Genomic DNA, 24,271 nt, shown 5'->3' on the forward strand with positions numbered 1-24,271 from the left:
TATGCTCAGCTCCTCGCAATCATGGCAACATGGGAGAAAGTGCAGAAATGCTTGAGTAAAAATCTAACAAGTGAATGATATCTGAGCTGAGAAAGGAATTAACGTGCTGATAGCAAATGGGGGAAGTCAGACCACGAAGGGATTGGCTATGGAAGAAATGTAGCTATTGTTTAAGGTGCTGAACTGGGAAGAGGCAATGGCATGACTAGGAAGAAAAAGAAGACTGGTATGATGCTAAAAAATGGTGTTTGTAGCAATGTTCTGCCTTACTGTAGGTGGTACATAGATTTTTGTCAAGGCTAGAGAAAAGGATGTAATAATATAAAAAAAGAGTGAGAGCCTAGAAGAGAGTTTTAGGAAGGTGACTGGATGGGACCAGTCTGTTTCCTATCGATGTCACGCAGAAAGAATTGGACAGCTTGCCCAAAAATGAGGACTGAAAAAAGAGAGCTGAGTAAAAAAAGATGTTGAGGCTGGATGGAAAAGAGGATGATCATGTTGCATGTCATGAGAATAGATGGAGTGGAGACGTGTTGGGGGGTCAAGGAACTTCTGTGTTGAATTTGAGTTGAAGGCTAAGCAATGAGAGAGATGGGAGAGGAAATAGCAGTGTAGCAGAGAGGGAAATTTGTCAGTTATTAAATAGGAGCTGAGTTTGTGCATGAGGTTGTCCAGGCGTAAATCAACTGCAGACCACTGGGGAGGAAGGGAAACAGAACCAGAGCCTCACACAGCCCTCACAGAGAGGGCAGGATCCTGGGTGCAAATGGAGGAGGAGATTTCAAAAGGGAAAGCATGACCAGTTGTATCAAAGGCACATGTGAGCTCTCATCATCCACCAGCTTCTCATCTGGGAAGCTTCCCTGTCCCTCCATCCATCCTTGTGTTAAGCAGAGGAGCTGGCTTTCGCTGTGTCAGTAGGAGCAAGCCAACACTCTGGTTTGGGGTGGGATTGCTTTCAAAATGCTACTTATCTCCTACATTGTCTCTGGGTTTGGGATGGTAGATTTCTAAGAGGAATACCCACATGCACCCAAGGTTGAAGTGATAGTTTGAAGTTGAATGGGAGGCACCAAAAAATTCTGATCATTTGCTGTAAGATGTCCTGGTAACAGAAGCTAAGCAGTATGCGGGCCCTCGCTTCTTTTAGTGGAATTCTAGTAGAAATATTATTTACCCCTGTTTTACAGGTAGAGTAAATAGGACAAAAGAAATAAGGTGACTTGCCAAAAAATCAAACAAGAGATCTGTGGTCAGCTCATAGTCCCTTGCTTGTAAGTACTCTGTTTTATTTCTTTGTAATTCAAAAGCAATTAAAACCATAAAAAGAAATTAAATAAAACCTAGCATGTCTTCAGCAATTCCTTTGCTAAAACTTGTGATACGATGTAAAAGAAGCTGAGGCTTTCCTCCTTGATAATATGTCAAAAAATTATTAAATTTTTCTTTTTCCTTAAGTAGGAATAATATTTAATTGTCATCTAAACTGCTTCTTTAAAATCCCATTGTTTTACCCATAATAATCCAAGAACATTTAATAAGTCTTAAAATATTCATAACACACAGAGATCATTACTCTTGAGACCTTTGTACAAAGCGGTGAAGTGTGTTAGACATATGGCAGAAACCTCTTCATTTCTTATTTCTTGCTATGATTATATGAAAGAAAGGAAAATTCTCTGTTCTTTTCCCCATTGCAATCTGCATGCCATTGTTTTATCTGTTGTGGGCCAAAGTCATCTCATACACATGTTCACTGAAGAACATGGAGTTAATCAGGCTTGAATTTAGCTCAGTAAACATAAGCACAGTACTGGTAAATTGCTGTTTTGTTTCAGTTTTCCATACAGTATTTCAGATAACAAAAAAGAGGAAATAATTTATTTCTATATCCCATATGACATTAACAGCCCAAACTGTGTTGCATGACAGATGCTGGTACCTACTTTTTATATGATTGGTAATTATCTAAAACCGTTAATTGCTGTGGCATTGAGTATTAAGAAGAAAACAAAGAACAATTGATATGTCCTGCATTGGAAATGTATCATAAATATCAGAAGCCTTTGTCACAGTACTGACTGTATGTAGAGAGGATGAACAATTTTGTTTTAATTATGTTTCAGTGTGATTGTCTAAAGTCAAGTGGAACCTCCATGGATTATATCTAAAATAAAACTGTGGTTACAGTATATGGTCATAATCCCCAGATCTGTTGTGTCGAAATGACAGTATAATGAGTAGAAGTTAAAATGTCCTCTGCTTTCAAGTCATCATGGTTGTCATTTGATTAAATAATGGTGCATTCTGTTTGATGTCTTGGCTTTATTATTCAGAAGCACTTCAGTATATGTGTCCTACCTTTGTATTATGTGCTCCTGGCAGCCAGGTATCCATATAGGTTCTTGTTTACACACCTGCAATGGATACACTGTATGTTTAGCTTGCATATGTGCTGCTTGAATACGGAATTTTAATTATTCCTCTTAATTATGGTGCATTCACCAAAAAGAGGGAAATCATTGGTCAGGTACAAAAAGAAACTGCTTAGTATTTGAAGGAATTTGATAATTTTGTTGTAGTTCGTAGCTTGGCAGGTGGTAATAATGCTATGCCAGCACTGTCAAAATATGAAAATTAAAGTGACGATGGGTTTTAATGAAATCCATTTGACAAATATAATTAAGGTGTTTTAATATGAAGCCCTGTAATAAAGACTACCGGTGGACTCCCTGAGGTCCTGACTAATTGTGTAGATTGCTTTTAAGCTTTGAATAGTTTTATTGGATAATGAACTGTTAAGAAGTGTTAGATCTTTCTTAAGCAGAATTTGGTTTGAAAAAGAAGAGGAGAGACAGGCCTGAGGTGTGGCATTTTAAACATAATTAGAAGAGAGATTTAAGTTAACATCTTTGATCTTGCTGTCAGTTTTTGATTAGAGCTGTAAATGCTTTAATCAAGTGCAGTGTAGTCATTACATTTCTAACTGTTTTTAAACTGCGAAATTACTGAGACACTGACATCAGTTTAACACTTCTTGAGAATTTCCAGCAAAGTTATGTTTGTAAACTGGGTGCTTGCATTAAAATGTCATCCTGCAATAATTTACCAATTCCGTAGATCATGGGATAATTATATTTTGGTGCTCAAATAACTTGGAAATCCTTTATGAGATTAAACATAATGTCCTGTAGTTAAGGAGAGTGTGCCACTTCAGATTTCATTTTAAAAATAATTTCTAATATGTTTTTTTCAATTAAAATGGTATTCAAGCTAGTACTTATAATGAAAATGAATATATAAGAAGCTAAGTGCAGTATTTGAATGCCTTCCATAAGAATACAATCCTTTTAATGATAGATATTGTGTTCTGCCAATGTGGATTCCTTCACACCCATTTTAGAAACAGGGAAACAGGCACAAATATTTACCAGGTGTACAGTAGTGGCTGAGCCAGTAATGAAATTGTGTTCTCTCAAATCCCTATCCTGCAATGTTAAAGACTGCTTGAAGAAATTTCAGAAAGATCAATTTATTTATTTTTTTACTGGTGTCCAAAACAGCAATAAAATGTGAAAATGGCCATGGGCACAGGTATGTAACATCAGTGAGGATGGTCGGCTCGATGGTACCTGCCCATAGGTGGCATGCCTTTCATTTCAAATACAGAACCCAGCAGTCCCAGGTCCTTTCCCAGATCTGACCTTGCCCTCCCTGTGTTCTTGATCTTTGAGCACGACAGAAAATCCAGATACTTGTCTCTTTACTGTGTCGGGCTAGAGGCTACTGGGCATACTGTTTTGCTCGTGTTGGTCCTCTAGAAATGTAGAAATAAGAGACAGCAAAGAAAAACGTACTTAATCTGTTCTGTCTGCAGCATACAGAACATTCACACAAATAAATGTTAACAGTGGTCTGCCAGCAAGTCCTACGAAATTGTTAATTACATCCCACAGCAGACCACCTGATGTCTTTGGCAGCATGTCCTACACGCTAATACATCTGAGGGCTGGCAGACCAGAAGAGAGGGGAGATATGATCCAAACGTAGGACATCCTTACAAAGGCTGTTCAGCTGCCAGCACTTCTTCGTGGCACCTCCAGTGCACGTATCTCTGCTGACTGCAATTCAAGTAACACCCAACAGAGAGAAGTAGTCTCTCTGGTAACCCTGACCCAAATCATCGGTGACTCAAAGACCATGTCCAGTAGCTGGGATGGCACTTGGAGTGCTGCAGGCAGCTGCTTCAGGAGAATCCAAGCAAAAACTGTTGCCCCATGCGGTAACCTGCTCTGTTCTGGATCAGTTTGCTTTTAGAAGTCTCCAGGTTTGCCCCCAGTTAAACCACGTAGCGGTAATCTAATGTAGAGATCCCAAAAGCATTGATAAGTGTTGCTGAGTTCCTCCATCACAAGATACCACACTTGTCATCTTAGACACTTACCGAAAAATCACTTTTTGCAACAATTTTTCCTTGCAGGGATGCCTTAGAAACAAACTGTGTCTACATGCAGTAAAGACCCCATGTAAGTCTACCTCTTAAACACCATCTGAAGGGCTTAACTTGATCCTTAAAATACGATTCTGCTCTGAGGAGTGCTGAAAAAAATGTATTATGGGAAAGTCTTTATTTCTATCTCAGCAATTTCCAGAAGAAATATCTTTGTTTGACAAGTACAAGAGCAGAGACTTTTTTAATTTATTTTTTTAAAATATACGTAGCCCTGCAAACTCAGCCTGGATTTTAAAATCAGTCTGGATTCTTTCCTTCTTGTATACCTCCTGATAACAGTGATTTGCCAGGCCATCAGGTATTTTTCATTGTTCCCTCTGTTCCCTTACTGTGGGTTTATTGAGGTAGTGGTTTTCTCAGCATTACTCTGTGTGTAATCGAAGGCAACGTTGCAGATGGAAATAACTAGCACTTAGCTCATGTGTGTGAAAAAGGAGCAAAATCCATAGCTGCATTGGTCCTGCAGGGTAAAAATAAAAATATAAACAAAGGAAAAATGGCTTCAGGTGGGAAGGTATAAGAGGAGGAAGACAGGAGTCTATAAGAGGTGTGCTGTGTAAGCAGCACAGAGATGGTTATGTTGATGTTTTTCCTGTAGGTGTGGGTTTTTAAATTGCTGTATATTTCAAATGAACACAGATTCTAATTGGTGGGTATAAATATCATTGTGTATAAAACCAAGATTCAAAATGTAGTAAAATATACAAACTACTGAGCTTCATCACCAAACAAATCATAGAATCGTAGAATCATTTAGGTTGGAAAAGACCTTTAAGATCATCGAGTCCAACTGTTAAAAATACAGCTAAGTAAGCATCTCGTAGAGATCCCTCCAGAGGCCAGAATAAAATTCTGGGGCAGAGCTGGGACTTGAACCACAGCCAGCCCAATAAGCTATGGACTGTCCCTTCCCTCTGCTCCTTGTCCCTCCATCTCCAAGTAGCTGCTTCAGATCCCTAGAGTCCTGATAGAAGAAACATTCTTCTCTGTGAGCAAAACCACTATCATGACAAAACTGCTGTGCATTAGACATCACACAGTTTTCTAGCTGTAAATTACCCACTGAATAAACTAACATTATCTTGAAAGGATTTTTCCCTCTCCAAATTGCCACCTCTTTTGAGAGATATTACATTTTCAAGGGAAACTGAAGCTTCATGAATAATTTTGAATTCATTTTGCCTCCTTTTATAGATCAACTTTTAAAAGATTTTTTTGTTTTTGGTAGAAACCTTGAACAATAACTTTCCTCAGCAATCTCTTTATTATTATTTTTTAAACCTCGGTACTTTCAGCCTCCAACTTTGTAATACAGTTCTTTTATATGGCATTTGGATTTTGAGAGATTTAGTTGGTGGAAAAATGGGAAACGTTGAAAGGATGAGCTAATTAATGTTCCCTCAGCCTATCTCAAGTAAGCTATTGTGTTAGAGTTTTGCCATGTTTGTAATTTATGCCTGTTAAACCTTTGTTTTATCGTCTATTACTGACTTCTAGGCTTCTGTTTGCACTTACTGTCTCTAACAAGCATTTCATTTTATATGGAGAAAAAAATGGTGTCAGTTACTTTTACTGTACCCAAAAAGGAGAATGGGATTTGCCAATGATAAATGGGGAAGTTGACTAGCTAACTAATAAAGATTTGTCTTAATCAAGTATGATTTGTCAGAACAGGAGCGCACTGGGGTCAGGGCACACGCAATGAATAATACAGCATTCACTGGAGAAAAGGACCAGGCAAAAGGCCTCATAAATATGCTGCGATTACCCATTGCTAATTCGTATTCAAAGAATGAGTTGCACTGAAGCCAGCTTCGAGGTTGCTGAGCTGTTCACCTGCTTTGTGGGCTTTCCGATGTTTAAGAAAGTTTTATATATATATATATATATATATACACACTGTTTTCAGAATGCTTTATTTTTGCACAGACTGCTACAGTTTTTGGTCAATGATTTTAAGCATTATTTATTAATCATCCTCTAGGTTTGTTTTATTTTTCTAATGTCTGGACACCTTTTTTTTTTTCTATTTTTAGTTGTTTAAATATGAATGTGAATACAGCAGAAGATAGTTCCATTCACATTTAAAATGAATTGCTGAACAGTGCAAGAAAGGTTAAAACACTCTTTAGCTCTATGGAAGTATTAAAGATCAAACAAGCATAGACTTTTTGCTTGTGTTGCCAGCTTTCCTGACTTTCTAATTGGTCTGTGGATTCAGGATAAACCTGGTACATCAGGATGTTGGGGGAAACCTGAACAAACCCAAATGTCATTTTATTTGGCTCTGGCTTTGTTTTCATTTGTTGACATTGCTTTTTGCTTCAAGGAGCCACTTCTCAGATTGAAACAGTTGAAGGATATACTCTTCTCATAGATTTTCTGATGTCCAGAAACTAAGATACCGCAAAGAACCTTGTTCCTATTGATAAGTTTTATTCTTCAAGACCCGTTTACATAATGGGTCATGAAGAATCATTTTTAAAAATATAACATTGTTTCAGTGCTTACAGATATAACTAGCAGACTTTGTTCTTCATCTTTGTACTGTTTAAGTGTCATATGCTGCGGGTTTGTGTAGTTAAGTAAGTTTTAAAAAAATCTCTTGCTCCACACTTCAATTTTAAAATAAATTTCAACATTTCAAAACATTTTCTGCTCTTTTGAAAACCTAATGTGACTTTGTTTTCTGTTTTCTGGTTGGCTGATAGTCTGTCTCATCTATTTTGTGCTCAACTCTGTGTCTTGAAGTGCATTTATTGCTTTAAGAGTAAATCAGCTATAGAGGTAGGGCCAACTTTACAAGCCTCAAGCTGCTGAATGCAGGAGGCTAAGTTGCCAACTCTCTGCCTACACATTTTAAGTCTTTGAAATAACCAGTACTGCAGGGTCCAAAATAATTATTTACACTGCTTTGAGTTTATAGCAAACTTGGTAGAAGGTGGAGCATTTTTGATTAAATTATGACTATGAATCCAGCCTTAGTTAGATGAACCAAAGATCACTGTTGTGTCATCTCAGTGCTGTTTGGAGTCGTAGGTTTAATTAAGTGATGGTTTATGGATCAAGTTTTAGAGAGTATGTTTCTGCAACTTAGTTTAGGTGCAGTCAAGATTGTTAATGCTCTCCCCTGCTAAATCGCTTTCAGAAAAGTTCAAAACTGGCAGTCCTATAATGAAGCAGCATCCGTTCCCTGCACCACCGCTCAGAGTGAGCAGGGACTGCTTCCGTCCTGACAGCACTTAAAGTAGTTAGAAAAGAAGATACTGAGGGTTGGTTCCCAACTTCACTTACATGAGTGATTGAAGCGGGGGTAGCAAGTTGTTTACTTATTGATGCACTAAGCACGGATTTCTTTTGCCTTAGAACTTTTTTGAAGGGGGGGGTGGGGGGAAGAAGATGCAAAGGGAGGAATTCGGAACGGATGAGCATTGCCGAGCTGGTGCATGGTTAGAACAATGGCTGGACTTCAATGTAGACAAGCGCTCAGGAGAATCAAAGTCTGCCACCTCCTGCGAATGTTGCTGTGAGGATGTTAGTGAGGGAGCTCAGATAGATGGGTTATGGGAGTAGACAGAAAAAAATAGATCAGTTACTGAGAAATGAGTAGTTTTATACCAGCAGATTGATGTGAGTTAGGATTTCAGAAAAGGTATGAAACCATAGAAAAAGAAAAGGCTACTAGAGGTGAAGTTACGAGGTCTGTCATATATTGTCATTCTCCTTTCTTTTTCCTATTTTCTTCTCATTCATCTGCCTTTTTTTTCCTGTGGAAGGACAGAATAGGCCTGGACCATGGGAGGTGTTGGTTATTAAATGCTCCCAGCTTGTTCTTAAAGGCATGTGGCATCTTCCTCAAATATATTTTCTTCCTTATTTTGAACAAAGCACAAAGCCTGAATTCTGATTCGGTGTTCGGATGTTTTTCTTTCTGATTTCCCTGACCTCGGGATCAATGGACCCCTTTTACTGTTGGTCAGTGAAAATAATTTCATGAATATCCATTATAGCTTATAGGGACCTTTTTCATTTGAAAAACATTTGTATTTTAAGTTTGGTGGCCATCTTGGACTTTGGAGGATTGGGAGGTATTTTTAGGTGTTTTTTGCTTTCACAGTAACACTGGGCAACTTCTTGTATCCTCTTGCAACTGAACTTCTGACAGCTCTGGAAGTGTTGGATGTCCTCAGTGTACGCTGTTGACTGTCAGTACTCTTTCTACCGGTTCAGCATTTGCTGAAGAGGCCAACTAGGCCCTACATCATGTAGCTAATTCTTATTTTATTGTGTTAAGTGACCACTTAACAGCATGCAGATTAACTTCTCTGTTGCAAATTCTTGAGGCATTTGAACACCAACTCTCATGGTTCACTGTTCTCTTAATGCTCTACAAATTGTCTCTCCACTGGCTTATAGCCATTATGTTATCCTTCATTTATCTGTGTTAACATGTACTTGCTGTTTAATAACTTTAATGATCTAAGTCCTTCTGTCTCTAAGTATATTGGCTGTTCAATGTAAATATATATCAACTGCGAATTTGTAAATTTATAGGACTTTTACCTGTGCCCCTACACTTAAAGATATGTCATCACTTTCTTTATTAACTTTCTGCTGCCAGAAGCATAAAGCATTTGACTCAACCCTGAATTCTTCTAACTCCTGCAACATATATTTTCCAAGTTTGTAAATCTACTTGCTGTCACCTCTGAACAGCTAGCATTTAACGCTTTCTAGCATTTTTTTCCAGAAACTGCTGTTCATGATTTATCTCTTTTAGTCTCCTAAAATCTAAACTTTTAATCTGTCCAAAATGGAGCGGCTTTTGGAAAAAATGTGTCCCAGCCTTGAATATGTTTACTCAGTTTCTGCCTGTGTCGGCATAGTTCTTCTCCAAAAATCTTCCATAAGCTTTTGCTACATCTTCAGAGCATGAGATGTCTCTATGCAAAGACAACACAGAATTGCACTCCCCAAACGGCGTTATTCACTAGGCAAGGCTGAGGATCTCAGGGTGGAAATGTTCTCCATTCCTACTCTGATTCCTTTTCTCACAACACACAGTGGTTTTCTGAGTTTATTTCATGATTCTGTAGATCAGCCGTCTTGATTTTTAACATGATCTTCTGCTTTTCCCAGTGTAAATTAGTTTGTCTTTTCCCACCTCTAATTACATAGCTCAGATGCATGCATTGTACATATGATGAGATTGGGCAAATTGTACTTCCAGGCACCGTCTCCATGATTTGGTTGTTTTTAAGCTTTTTTTACATTTTAAACCATATCAGAATATCTGCTGCCTCTTATGAAATGTATTTATATATACACACACACACAGGGTACACTTGGAGAGGAAAAGTGTTGTATAAACCATGTTGGATTATTTTATTTTTCATATGAAAAGAAAAATTAGGACTCTGTCTTCAAAATTCGTAAAAATGCATGTTTATTTATCCAAAAGCCTGGAGAGGCTCATTCTGTTTCATTCTTGTCTCCTGAGTAAATATATTAGTCATTCTTAAGGAAAAAAGTATTATTGACTTGAGTGATTAGGAAAAGCTCTTTCAGAATCAGTTTAGCTGATAAAGTAAATAAATGTTTAAATGGCTGGAGGCAAAAAAAGGAAAAGAAAAACCAGTCAAGCACAACTTATTTTGCGTCCTTGATATGTGTGTAGGTACTAGAAATCAAGCTTTGTGGAACATGTATTAAATAATTATGATTTGTACATATAAATAAATACTGCATATAGGTTACAGGCAAATTCCAAAGTAAGGGCATACTCAGAAGTGTAAAGCATCACTCGAAGTAATCATTGTCTTCTGGGTTTTTCTCAGTATAAAAGTTGAAAACCATGTCCCAGTTTTTGCACACATGAGGGGGTAAGTTGGGTTTGCATTTGTTGGTTTTTTGGGAGTTTTGTTTTTTCTTCAGTTGGGGAAAGCGTCTTCATTCTTCTAATTAGGATCAGTGTTTTAGGATAAGAAATGTTTTTTTTTTTTTTTTTGCATAACACAGTCTCATAAAACCAGGCACCATTTGTGTTGGACCCACAACAAAGCATTATTAAAGTGTTCAGCACTAAAGGGGCTGATTTCCCATACCTTGCTCAAACACCTTTAAGGCGGAATACATTTAGAGATGTGAATTTTAGTACTCACCCTTTAAGATTGATGCTTGTTAATATTGTTATGTACTTTTTCAGAAATTTTTTTCTGTTCATCACAGCATTGTTTAAGACTGAGATAATTGCTATATCGAATATTCCTGCCCTCTGTCAGTACACAGATAATAATGATGTAAATGCATTCACCCTTCTGCTTCTCATAGTTTAGCTGTAATTTTAGAACATAATTTTAGGCATCTCTTTGGGAATTTCAGTTAGAAGAGGCAGCACCACGCAGTCTTTTGTCGGGCTTGGGACTGCACTGTACTAAACATTGTCCGTATGTACCAACTAAAAGGATGGGATAATCCCCAAATAATTGAGGTTGTTAAGATTCTGTGGAAATAATACCATTACTGGCAACATGCAACACCCTTCAGTTTGTGTATTGGTCTTAATTCATGCATCTGCACTACAGTATATCTTAGAAACCTGACCTTCTCACATAACTGTAGTAGCATCATCAATGATTTGCATTATAAGTAGTCTGGAAAGATCTATACAACACTGTTGCACTAAAAGCATGAATCTGCCACATAGATGAAGGTTTTAACTGGCAGGAAAACATCAGAGTCGTGGGGAAACTTGAAAAATTATAGCAAGCAGATAGCAATGATATCAAGCTTGTACTTTGCTGTATTGTGGGCTAGCGTTACCTTTTTTATCAGTCCCAGGCACCTTCAGTTGCAAACCAAGTGGGGAGACATGTCTTCATATCATTTATAAGTCTGTATTTTCTTTATTTATTAATATTTTTGTTTGACTGTCTTCACCTTCCAACTAAAAATCAAGTTTCACTGTCATCAGTGAATTTTCTGAGTAGAACAAGGATATGAAGAGGATCAGTGGATAAAGGTGTCAATTTATGTTTGCAAACTTATTGTGAGATTATGTTACCTCCGTTATGTCTCTTTGTTCAACTTATGTTGTTATTTTAGCCCAAAAAAGGCCAAAGATCATCAACTAAAGTGCATGTAGAGTAAAGCTGCTCCTGTAAAATTGATGATCCGTCCAATTATTTATCTATAGAGGCTGCTGGGAAGAAATGCAACTATCTCAGTTCTCAGACCCCTCTGCTAGGTTGAACTTCATGGCTGAAGGTTTAATCCCTAAGTGTCATATCAACAATTCATTCTGTGATATTCTGGCTGACATGCTCTCCTTCCTTATTTATTGATGTCTTCAGTCATCGACAATGAGAGGAAAATACACTATTCGTCAAAGTGACGGTGTTTTACCCTCACTTACAGTTGATGCTGCTGTCACATTGATGGTTGGAAAATAAACTCAATCATTATAAAAAGCTAAGAGTGTGAACTTGCCAGTGACAGGAAGAGGATAAAAAAAAACCCACAGTAACTTGCTTAAAATTGGTCTAATAAAAATAGAGCTGTTTCCTATAAAGATATTTGTGAGCTTTGTTTGTGAAATACCAAGCCATTTTAGCCATTTACTTTGTAGTTATTCCTTTGAAAGAAAATCCGCTCCTCGCACTCCTTTATGTCTGTGCAAACATATGTATAATTTTTAGCAATAAATATTTGTTATCATTCCATCTCCTGCTACTTGGTTAGTAATTTGTTGATTTTTTCCCTCTCTATTTTTAAGGGATTTTGCTCGGGTTTTTTCCTCCAGATTACACTGAATGCATGTATCTTTTTGTGCATTACAGTATTTTGGGTGCTTTGATGAGGAATAAGCTCAGTATAGTTTCATCCAGTAAGTCTTTTGACATGCAAACATAGGCAAAGCTCTGTCTCGAATTGTTTTCTTAGGCTACCATTTGTATAGCTGTACTGCACCTTACAGCTTTTTTAACTCAATAAGCACATCTTACCACATTTCACCTTTGGGAGGCATTGTATATACAGCTAAAAGTAAAGAGCAGCAAGCCAAGAGGGACAAGATAGCATAATGAGGATGTCAATTTGTGGTCAGATATCTGAGGAAATATTTATCTTACTTGTACTGTACTTGGCAACAGATAGAGAAATATATATGTAATGAATTTCCTTAGACTTTATCTGGCAGAGCGTGTACCTTGTGTTAAATGGATTTAGAAAAAAACTTGCTTGTCTCAAATTTTTAAAGTTTGAGGTGATTCTGCTTTGGATTGTTTCCTGAAACCAGACTGTATCTATTAAAAAATAGGAGTAGTCATGTTTGCTCTACTAACATATTGGTGAATTTTTAATGATTAATTTTCTTGAGGCTCCTCAAATAATGACATTTTAAGATCCCAGATCCCACTCATTCACTAGAACAAAAGCAAGGCATGATTTTTGTTGTTTATGAAAAAAAATCATGTTTTTGTAGTTTTACTCAGTTTTGGTGTGTATCTCTGGCAAGCTAGCTAAGTAGCCTAAATGAACGTGCACAGAAATGCTGGTTGTCTCACACGTGCTGTGTGTCCTGAGGCAAGCTACAGCTGCTTCAGCTCCTTGTGTCTGTTTCCTCATCTGTAAAATGGGAATGATTTAACTTATTTTTCTCCTTCAGGGAAATACAGGGAGGGTTTCTTAATGTTTCTGTAGAGCTTTGAAGATTAAAATCTCTTCTCTATACTTGCTGCTAATATTTCAGTGTTAGAGGAGCATTTGACTGAAGCTGTTTGAAGACTAAAGTTTTGGCGTCTTGTGTTGTCTTTGTACCATATCTTGAGGCCTCTCCACTATAATTTTGCAACCTTTAGTTCAGCATAAGCTGCAGAAGCAAACAACCCTTGTGTAAACAAACGGTGATGACAATAGATTAATGTATATGTCTGCTATTAAAAGCATCAGGAGATCTATTACAGCGTATCTCTAAGCTTGCCAGAAACAGTCCATGATGGAGCAAAATAGACACCAGTAACTGGGCTTAGCCTGAAAAAACTTTCATTTAAGCATCAACGGTAATTGCTGAGAGGCACAGAGAGCATTTTTCTTCTAATATGACTTCTCAGTGTCTTTAAAGGTATAAGGGTGGCTGGTGTTTTAGCAACGACTTCCTGGCTTCCTTTCTAAGACAAGGAGTGGGCTTAAGGAGCGTGTGGGAAGTATGAACACCCAGGACTTAGAGCAAGTCTGAAAGTCTTCTTGCCTTTGTTTCACAGACCAAAGGTCAGCGTCAATTCCCAGGGCCTAGACAACCTCAAGAGATTGCAGGGGGGACAGCTTCTGGTTTAGTTGTTACTTCTTCAGTTTTACGTTGCTTGAAAAACTTAAAATTTAGTATAACGATGTCTGCCTCTTTGCAGTTAGGAGGAGTGATTAGGCTACCACATGTATTAAGTGCTGTTGTTACAGTCTAACCTGGCATTTTGAGGCCTTACAGGCACAAGCTATATTTTTCATGATTTACAATTTGATTTTTTAATGCAGAGCAGATTGGACAGGAGATGCTGGAAAACCTCAGCCATGACAGAGAGAAGATCCAGCGTGCTCGGGAAAGGGTAAGTTTGATAATAAGTAATTGCTGGTCTCGGATTTTATTTGCTTTGGGCAAGTTCTCTGTGCATGCAAAAATAATCCAGCATATTGATTAGTTTCATATAAATCAGCTGCTATCGTGAGATGTGATCACCATCTGCAGCAAAGCACTTAGAAAGTGTCTTACATGGGCCTAATCCTGCAAAGCCTCTCCTACAGGCAGTCACGCTGAAGTCACCAAACCCGCTGTTGGAAGCACGCTTTCTGTCACTAACATCACAGATAAGTCAGTTTTCTGTCCTTTGAAGTATTTGTTACAGTGTCCATTGCAATGACTTCTTGGACTTTCTATGAAACAAAGTTCAGTATCATGATTTAGCTTCTAATAATTGGTCGACCTTGTAACTGCAAATGCTAGTAGTTGCCTCCTTAGGCAATGCTGTGTGAAAGAACAGGTAGTGGTTTCTTACACTGCTGCTCTGTCGCTGCAGTCAAGACAACATATCTGTGTAATTTTTGGCTTATGTTGCCTCCATAGGGATCATCTTTACCCTGTAACGTTAATGAAGATGCCCAGAAGCCTATCCATCCAACGCATACAACTTCTCTGAACTTCAGTCTAAGAAATTTGCCTCCCTGGTTCTGATTTCTGCTCACAGAACCAGGAGCGACTGCACTTGTGGCTTTCTGTCCATGACACGCTGATCAGATACTTTCCTGAGTGTCCAATTTTGCCATAGCTAAGTCCTCCTACAGGCCTCTAGCTGACCAATGCCACCTAAGAAAACTCTGGGTAGCTTTGGTTGGTAAAGCCTCATATGACAGCTTTAATGAGGCATTTTCTGTCTGCTGTACCAGTTGCTTTCTGAAGTCCGGAGCACTAGCTGCTTTAAAACATTAAGTATAACTAAATCATGAAATGTAACTAAGGGTTGTGAGCTTTACCAAGTGTTGTTCAGGCAACTTTGTGTCTTATTTCACCTCCGCTCCTCACATCCCTAGCGACTGTTGAGTCTGAAATGCTTTTCTGTTTCTAGCTGGACGAGTAAAACCTAGGCAATGGAGATGAATACCATGTATCCCTTTCTGCTGATCCTAAAAATCCTTGGGAAAGAGAAAGAGGGAGTGTAGTTCTGATGTCTCTGTGTACACATGGTTCATAGCATACCTTTTCCTTTTCTGTGCTTTCCGCCTGAAGAGCAAATTTCTTTGATGGCAAAACCTGTAAGCTGCAAGGGGCAAGATTAAAACTAAAGGTATTATAGGAAAGTGTATCCCACCACAGTGCATAGACCTCTTGTCATAAATGGAAGATCTCAAATTCCACGTTTTTATCATATGCCACTTAAAATATTTTGTTTAGGGAATTCAGAAAAATTCTCTGGTGGAGCCACATGACTGGACCTGTCCCAGCTGTCAGTATACTCAGATGTACGGTCAGGGATGAACTTGGATAACTTGGCAAGTTTTCAATTTTCTGGAGATTTTTTAAAGACCAGGACAGAGGGTGGTCTATAAATGCATAATAGCTTTACACTGAATACATGGTGTTATTATCTTATCAACCAGGGAACAAACTTGTCTTCTGAAAGTCAAATGTCAGCTTGAGTATGATGGTCAGTTCTTAGTGGTTCAATGTTGTGAAAATTAGGAATATTTTCTTATGAGCAAAATTTAAATGAGTTCATGTCTCTATAGTTTGGTTAAATTTACATATATGAGTTTTCCTATCTGTAGAGTAAAACTTTTTTTTTTTTTTTGAAGCCAAAGAGAAGGCATAAAAGCTCTGCTGCAAGTCAGATAGGTTAACTGGACTATACAGCACTGTAAAAGATGCAAGATTTTTTAGGAAAACCTCAAATTAGAATGTGTCTAGGGCAGACGAGATATCGACGTCAGCATCTTGTTCATCTTCCTTCCTTTCTCATTATTATTTTAATATTGTTTTTTAAAAGCTTTCTTAAACACCGTGTAGATTTGCCATTGCTAATATCAAAGCATATTTCAAAATGTTTTCACTGCAGCAGTTCTGTGAAACAAGGAAGTGCCATCATATGCCATTTAACAGGTTTGCATGCCACCCATTCTTTGGCTTCTGCGGTGCACTGGTATTGGTAAAGAAATGATGGAAGAACTACAGTCAGATATTTCAGTTTTAAATAAAAACAAACTTACAGTTTGAAACTCTTTATGTTTTTTTTTTCTGCCAGTGCAGAAAGAAAAGGTGTTTTTTTAGTGTTCTCTTGGGAGGTAGCTAGAGATCTTCCAACTATGTGTGTACGTGTTTGTTTCTTTTTTAACATTTCTTTCACATATTTTGTAGGGTTTTTTTATTACCATAAAAATATGAGGTCATCTTGCTTAGAGGAGTTTGTCAAACCTCTAGGATTCAGCTTCCCCTTCCTTACTATCAGTACTGATTCTAGCTGTCAGGTAGAATCCTGCAGCAAGAGAGGAAAGTTAGGATCAAACATATAATGGTAAAAAGGAGAGAGCTACTTTTCTGTGAAAAGGGAGGAGAAGCCCCAAGTGTTAAATGCATCTTTATGAATAATAAAAGACCAATGTAAAGCATACATTTGTACTTCAGATTCCCTTCTAGCATAGATAAGAACTTGGCTTTTTAATGAGCCTTTTAAAAATTACTATGACGTTTTTTCTTCTGTTACTTGTGTCAAACTGGGCTAAACTGCTTTTCTGGAGCTTGAATTGTCTAGATGAATCAGGAAAAAATGAGGGAATGGCCTCCCCGGAATATAATGCTCATCTTTGTTCCATCATAGCATATAATTACAGAGATCTGAGAGTCAGTGCAAGCCTTCCCACTGAATATGATATTGCTAAGAGCAAGTCTTGGTTGGTGTTATCCAGTCCCAGCTTCTACTTCGTATTTTCTTAATACCTTTTACAAGAACAAGGAGGAAATTTATGCAAAAAGGTTATGTGTCATTGATTGCAACTACTGATTTCAGTAATAAACATTAAATCTGGTAGCAAATATTTACAGTATTTGGCTCCAGAATAGAAACTGGTTTTAATATTGCTGCTATGCATATATTCAAGTTATAATAGTGGTTTGTTATGGTGAAGGTGATTTGTTGTTGGAAGACTGCCACTTTTCTTGGCAGCATTACTGTTTTGATGGATTTATAACACAGGATGCATTTTGTCTTCTACAACAAAGTTTCTTTAGTAAGAAGTCAATGAGTCAGGTAATCCTTTCAATCTGATTTGATAATGAAGGGGTAAATATTCGGTTTTCATAAGGAGAAGAATGTTTTTATGTATGTACACACAGCTGTGTTTCCGGGCATGTTAGAAACAGTGGTCCCTGCTGTTTCATAACTGACAATCATTACATTGTCATCTACAGTAGATTTTGATGTCCCACTGGTTCCAAGATCTCTAAAAAGTCAAAAGATGTCTCTCTTCTAGCTACCAGTAGCCAAAGAGGCAATAGGAGAGTAACTCTATTCTTCCTATACCCTTCTTCATTTCCAGACTTCCTTTTGTGGGACACTAATAAACACGAAAATAGAGGGGAGGTTTTAATCCCTTTTAAAGAGCAATAGAAGTAATTGCTCTTTTTTAATATGAAGTTCATTTGCTTCATAACTTTTCATCTCCCCAATTTCATTTTTTATTCAGTTGTGCTTTTACCTATTTTGCAAGATTTTTGAGAGCTGTAGAACGAGTCAGCTAATTAAGTTTAGCTCTAAATGTAGGTTTCCTGTGTCCTGATAAACTACAAAAATGCTATTGTCAGTGAGTGAGTGATCCTTACATGCAAAAATATGTATTATACAGCTGTGCCTTATGTACGTACTGTATACTGTTCACAAAGTATTTGGGCATCCATCCCAGTGGTGGCTGCTGTAAGGTCAGTTCAAGTTTTGTATTTAAGGGATAGTATAGGCATATTTCTTTTACATAGAATTGGTAAAAGAACACTGTTTTGTGTTTTTGCTTTTTCTTTAAACTACTGTCTTTGAAAAGCAGTGGAAGAAAGATATGTTTGTTTTTCTTTTCATAAAGCATCAGGAACACAGCGCATGGCTGTCTCCTCATCCCTTAATGCCCTCACTAATATACATAACCAATACACATACACACATCAATGGGAATTAATGGATACCGATTTATATAGCTTCTACCTGCAACCCTTTATTTGTAAAGCTTTTGCTCTTTATCCTGGTTCATCTTTGTTGCCTCCATGTCTTACCTTCCGTAGGTTTCATCTTTATATAAGTGAAAACCAGACAAAACATTTTTAGATTTCAGAGCTTCGGTGGCTTTCTTACACAAGAGTTCGTCGTGGGCTAAAACTGAAGTTGATTGACTCAAATGATGGTAGAAATATCTGTGCTTTGTACAGAATGGAGTACATGTGCCTTTTGCCTTTAATGGGACTCTTTTCTCCCCAGCTTAGAGAAACAGATGCAAACCTGGGGAAGAGTTCCAGGATTTTGACAGGAATGTTGCGAAGGTAAGGCCAAGGTAGGGACATTTCTGCTCTTTCTTTTTTTCCTCTCTCCCTCCGTGCCTTTATATTTAGTTTTGATTCAACATCAGCATTTTGCTGACGTACCAGAATTTTTTTACACTGGCTACTATGTAGAACGTCTTTGAATGAATGCTGGTAGTGAAGCAGGCATGGGTAGATAGAAGGCTTTATCACAGCTATGGAAAGAGTTTTCTGTAGCCTGAGGGATTACCCTTGCTCAATCATTTCTCATCTTTCTTTCTGTGTATTTGGGGGGGGGGGGGTTGTATGTGAAATTAAGCTTTTTGATGATGATTTCCTGTGTTCACAGAATCACAGAATCATAGAATAGTTTGGGTTGGAAGGGACCTTTAAAGGTTCCTTATTCTTGAGTGGTTTCGGTGTTTTCAGGGTTTTTTACCTGTTAGATTTTATGTGAGAAAGTTTGTAAATGTTTTGGGGCAGTGTAAATTTGCACACAGAGAAAAGGTTAAGATGATCAATTCTGCCTGAATAGATGAGGCAGACACATTGTCAAACCTTGTGGTTTTAGCATGTTTCTTCCGTGCTTTCAGTGTTATGAAAATTGTCCCTGGGATCAAAGCGAGGTGATACAGAAAGGAAAAATTTGCAACATCCTAAAAATCTATGTGGGACTGCAGGGAGGGAGTTATCCAGTAATTACTAGCCACCTTAAATTTACGTCGGTAACTTCCCAGACAGACTTTCTGAATTAGTGGCATCTCTGGATATCTGTTCTTTATCCAGTGAAACAGCACCTGAGCTTCTCTGTGACGTCCATATTTCTGTATATATTCAGCTTCCTGAAGAACAAAAGCATCCCTCTAATAGGTGGTGCCGGGTGCTATGAAAACATGGTTTTCAAGGAGTTTAGAGCATCCTCTGAAGTGTTCGGTATGAAACTACCCTTGCATGGGCTTTTATGTTGCATATTTCCTTAATGCAATTTGCTTATTAAAAAAAGGAAAAAAAGAAGAGAAAGTTTTAGCGGAGTTGTTAATTTGTCACTTGGCTGGGAAAATACCAATACCAGAATTTAAGAAGTTGTTCTTTAGTGCAAGCTTTCTCTGTTCATAAGTCTCCTCAGAAAAATATCTTTGTTAATTCCTTGTATATCCAGTTGACAAAGGTTGAAATGACTGAACCTCATGCCTTCATTCCACAGATTTCTTACAATTCCAACTCCAAACTGTAACATATAAAATTCTCTGATTAAGAGTAATATGTAAATGACACCAGCTAAATTCAAAATCCATGGAGAAAGGAAGTGGCAATTGAAAGGGATGGTTCAGTGCCTGTAGACAATCAAAATAAACTATAAAAAAAATGAATGAAAGAAAAGACACAACCAAACCCAAGTCTCCCCAGGAAGGGCTCTGCGACATGAGCTGTAACGAATATTCTGCATATGTCTCCATTTTGTCAAATCTCATTAAAGGGGTTTCTTGCTTTATGTCAATTGAGCTGTCCAAAAATCATTCATCATTTTAGTGTAAAAAAAAAAATCATGCAGTTATTTAAATAATATCATATTAATGTTAAAGTTCAGCTGTCATTTAATAGTATGGCTTAATCAGACATAGCATTTAGGAAAAATAGTTTTTTCGGGCTATACTTGGCTTTCAGGTTGGCAGATTCAAATAAGGATTTATGGGTTTCTAAACCAATGTATTCTTTCCATGTTTATGCTTGAGGTACCTCAGCCTTTTTTGCAGCACCCTGTAGTCTGTTATTTTCAATAAAATAAAGTATCTCCTCATATTGTGTTTGAATACATTTGCAAGTAATTTGGAGAAGCTGAAACAAAAACATATGCTGTAACCTTTGACTTTGTTTTGTGTTTGGGAATCACAGTTAGGAGTCCTAGTTTATGAATGTTCCATAAGCCAAATGAAAAATATGATCTTTCTGAAATATACTTGGGCTCTTCTTTTCAGACAAAAGGATCATGTAGTCGAACACCAAGATGGCATGTTTCTGTGTGTCAGAAAGGCACTGGATTTCCTTTAACTTTAACAAAAATGCTGAGCTGAGTCACCTGTCTGGATGAAAGGCAGGTTAGGATTTAAGCTCAGTTCAGGTAAATGTGCCAAAAGAAATGCCTCAGCATAGATGCAACTTGCAGTAGAAGATTCTCAGGATGTTATTTAAAACCCTGTAACAGAGAGACCTACGGTGAATTTAATTTGTTTGTGACTGTTGGGTAGAAGGGTCTAGCATCATCCCAATGTTGTTAAGTCATGAGAATAATCATAAAATACAGACCCCAAGAAATCAGCACATATTAGATAAATACAACTGTAAGAAAAATAATTAGCACAGGTTGGCAGTTTCTGCATACTTCAGTACATACCACACAATGTTTCACTTAATTACTGGAACCAATAAAGAAAAACGCTGGAGGACTATTCTTCACATCATTATTATACAGAAAAGGTAATGTTAAACTGAACATTGTTCAACTTAGTTGCTGCTCCCACAATATGTATTTGCTGATAGGCTTCAAGTCGTATGCCAGCCTAACACCCTGTGCATCAAATTAATGCCTAACTGTTTCTATTTTTACCGTCTGGGAAAGGTAAAGCAGCATCTCTTCTGAGTCTGGCCAAATATATTAAGAGATTAGATATTTAGATAGCTAGAGGGCTAAATTACTCCCTTCGTATGACCTAAATTCCCTGGCCGTGTATTTGTGCATAAAGTGTTCTGGAGATGGGGAATAAAAGCAGGGACAGGTTTTGTAGGTTGCCATAGCTCACTAAGGAAATCAGTGGCATAATAAGGTCACGTCTTCCTATCCCAGTTTGCTGCTCTAGCAACTTAAAGTAGCCAGCCTTATGTATTGGAATTTGTTATCTCCCAGTGTTTTGGGTATTTGGGTAAGGAAATTTTTGTAATAATGCTTTTAAATATTCTCACTTTGAAATGACCTATACATTCATAATATTCTTTTTTTTTTTTCTGTAAATAAACCTACTGAGATTCCGCTAAACTAGTATATTCCACTTACGGCATTGCATTACTAGGACAGTATCGGCATGTTGATAATGTCAAAACATTAATCATTTCCTTTTACATGTATCTATAGCTTTGGACATCCTGACATTTTATGACTCCTCTTTAAAACTGTGAGGCTATAACAGAAGCTCAGTGTCGTTTCAGTTACAGAATTTTCAAATAATAGGTTTTAACATAAGAAAATGGCATCTTTGGTGGTCATCTGTGATATTGCCATCTCAGATATCTATCCCTTGGCCTCTACCCCATTGTGAACTGGGGAACACACAGTGTGTTAGAAAGAAGCAGAGAAGAATATGTTCTGAAAGATCTTCAGTCTTTTGCCCATATCCTAAGCCAATAGCCTAGAAAAGCTTTTAAGAAGAGAATTTGGACAGTCTTTAAGCCACACATGGCCCAGTGGGAAACAAACAAACCTAAAAGTAACCAGATAAAAATTTCAGTAGATTTGAATCTTTATCCAATTAACAGATAAATTCTATCTACCCCCCACCAAATTGCAGAAAAATATTTTGGAAAAATAGCTACTACCCTCCAGAACAAAGTTTTATTCTGTCTGGTTCACCAGGAAATTTTTATGCCAAAAGTTCTCTTTTAATCTTCAGATTTCAATCTTCTGAGTTGTTATCAATGATGCTTTGAGAAGCTCACGAACACATCTGCTCTTATAAAAGAGATTTTTAAAATTTGATTTCCAACAGGACAGAGACACTAGCTCCAGCTGATGGAAATGAAGCAGTAAGTGTTCAGCTCTCAGGTGATAAGTTATATGACTTGCCAACAGCTGCATGACCAATATGAATACAATCAGAAACAGGGAATGCCTCCCCCTCCGTGCTAGTTGTAGTCAAGCTTCTTCACTCTTCTTTCCAGGAAAATTCTGGTAGTCCCGCTTTCTGCATCACTTCTAGTCAAACTTCCTTGTACTTTTGAACTCCAGGACAGTCCAGAGCTTACAGTTATTTGTCAACATTTCGTAGAATCATAGGACAATTTAGGTTGGAAGAGACCTCTAGAGGTCATCTGGTCCAACCCACTGCTCAAAGCAAGTCTAATTAGAGAAGGTTGCTCAGAGACTTCCCCAGTCAAGTTTCGAACACATCCAAAGTTGGAGATACCAATGCCTCTCTAAGCAATCTGTTCTGGTAGCAGTTGAAATAAGCAATTTTTCCAGGTATCTAGTTGAAATTTCCCAGCATCCAACCTGTGTCCATTGCCCTTGGTCCTAAGCAGAAAAACGTAAGTGTTTTAGAATTGGCCTTCAGAGTTTGGGCCTGGATTGCAGTCGTTCCTAGCAGTTCTCAAACAACTTCAGCAGTTCTGAAGGGGCCCCTGCGGTCATTAGGCTGAGATGACATTCAGTGTAGGGCAATTCTCTAAAAAGGGTGTGGAGTGCTCTGCCTCCACCCATGGACCTGGTTGGGTGGCAATTCAGCAGTGGATGCACAAGAATTATTTTTATTTGCTTTCTCACACTCCTAGAGATGTGAAGTTAATTATGTCTGTTCTACCTTCTCTCTTGACTACAAAGCCCACATTTCCATATGCAGAAGAATAGCAGCAGAGACAGTCATGTCCCTGTTGAGGCAAACCAAAACCAACAGTGAGTGTTATCACTGTCTTTTCCCCTATTTCCCTACCAATCTCTGTTTCCATCCCCAAAAGTCCATAACAAAAAAGATTTTCTTCTGAGCTAAAGCCTCACTCACTATCAGTCATACTAGGCCATGACTGTTGAGTCTGCAGTTTTCTGGAGGAAGGTCTTTATATCGCAGACACTGAGTGAAGTTTAATATCCAGTTAGATTTGCCTTGTTTTCATGCTAATAGAGGAATTCCTCTTTCCAGCAGGAACTTTGCATATTTGGTCTCAAGCCAAAAGAAGTTTGAGTAGACATTTTTTCAGCAACTTTTTGGTACATATATATCTATTTTTACTTCAAGATGTATTTCTACACCAAAAAATGATTGAAACGGCAAATCCTTTAGCAACATGTCTGCTCCATGTTGAATATTTACAGCCGCAGCTGTTTACTTCAGTAATTTAGACCTTGATTCAGGAACATATTTAAGCATATGGTTAACTTAAACCAGAGGAGCAATTCCTTTAACTTGAGGGAGACTGAATAAGAGGGGAGTGAGTGGCAGAATGGTTCCAGGTCATCTCTTGGGGCAACACAGCTTTTATTGTGCTCCTTGCTCAAGGCCGATTACAGAGCAAACCCTGTCCTTAATATTTCTGTTGTTAAATGGAAACCATAAAATACACATAGGGTATTTTAGTGCTTGTTACTGTCAGTACAAGAACATTTTTTTAAAATTTTCTGACTTTAAGCATTTAATATAGTTACTTGATCCTTATATTATTGTACATGTTTGTGTTTTAATATGCAACTAATCTTTATCAATTATGAAGAGTTGAATCGTTTCAGAAGGAAAGTGATAAGCTTTGTGGTGCTGTTAATCACAAGATAGTTTTTGGATAAGGAACGTACGGCTTGTTATTCCAGATTAAACCTTGGCATTAATTAGTACCTGGTTGTTCCTCACTTTGTCTCCGACTTTAAAAAGAAACCTTGTTTCTTTGTTGAAGTGATGGACAAAACATCTGGAAAATGTAAATGTAATGTCAGCAAAATTCCCAAGGATAAGCATTCTTCA

The 24,271-nt window shown here is 37.7% G+C and overlaps 1 protein-coding gene across 5 annotated transcripts in view; it reads left to right on the top strand.

Annotated features, from left to right (window-relative positions):
* Nucleotides 1–24,271, top strand: part of VTI1A (vesicle transport through interaction with t-SNAREs 1A) — a 282,907-nt gene that overhangs the window by 155,047 nt on the left and 103,589 nt on the right. For 2 of the 5 annotated variants that reach the window (XM_076339021.1, XM_076339022.1), the window contains 2 exons: nucleotides 14,042–14,112; nucleotides 18,514–18,586. In XM_076339021.1, the coding sequence (XP_076195136.1) occupies nucleotides 14,042–14,112; nucleotides 18,514–18,579 (137 nt within the window). In that variant the 3' untranslated portion in view covers nucleotides 18,580–18,586. The remainder of the gene's footprint in view (nucleotides 1–14,041; nucleotides 14,113–18,513; nucleotides 18,587–24,271) is intronic. The other 3 variants (XM_076339016.1, XM_076339019.1, XM_076339017.1) reach the window with 2 other exon arrangements.

This window comes from Aptenodytes patagonicus, chromosome 5 (genome assembly GCF_965638725.1).
Source record: "Aptenodytes patagonicus chromosome 5, bAptPat1.pri.cur, whole genome shotgun sequence".
Taxonomy (NCBI): domain Eukaryota; kingdom Metazoa; phylum Chordata; class Aves; order Sphenisciformes; family Spheniscidae; genus Aptenodytes; species Aptenodytes patagonicus.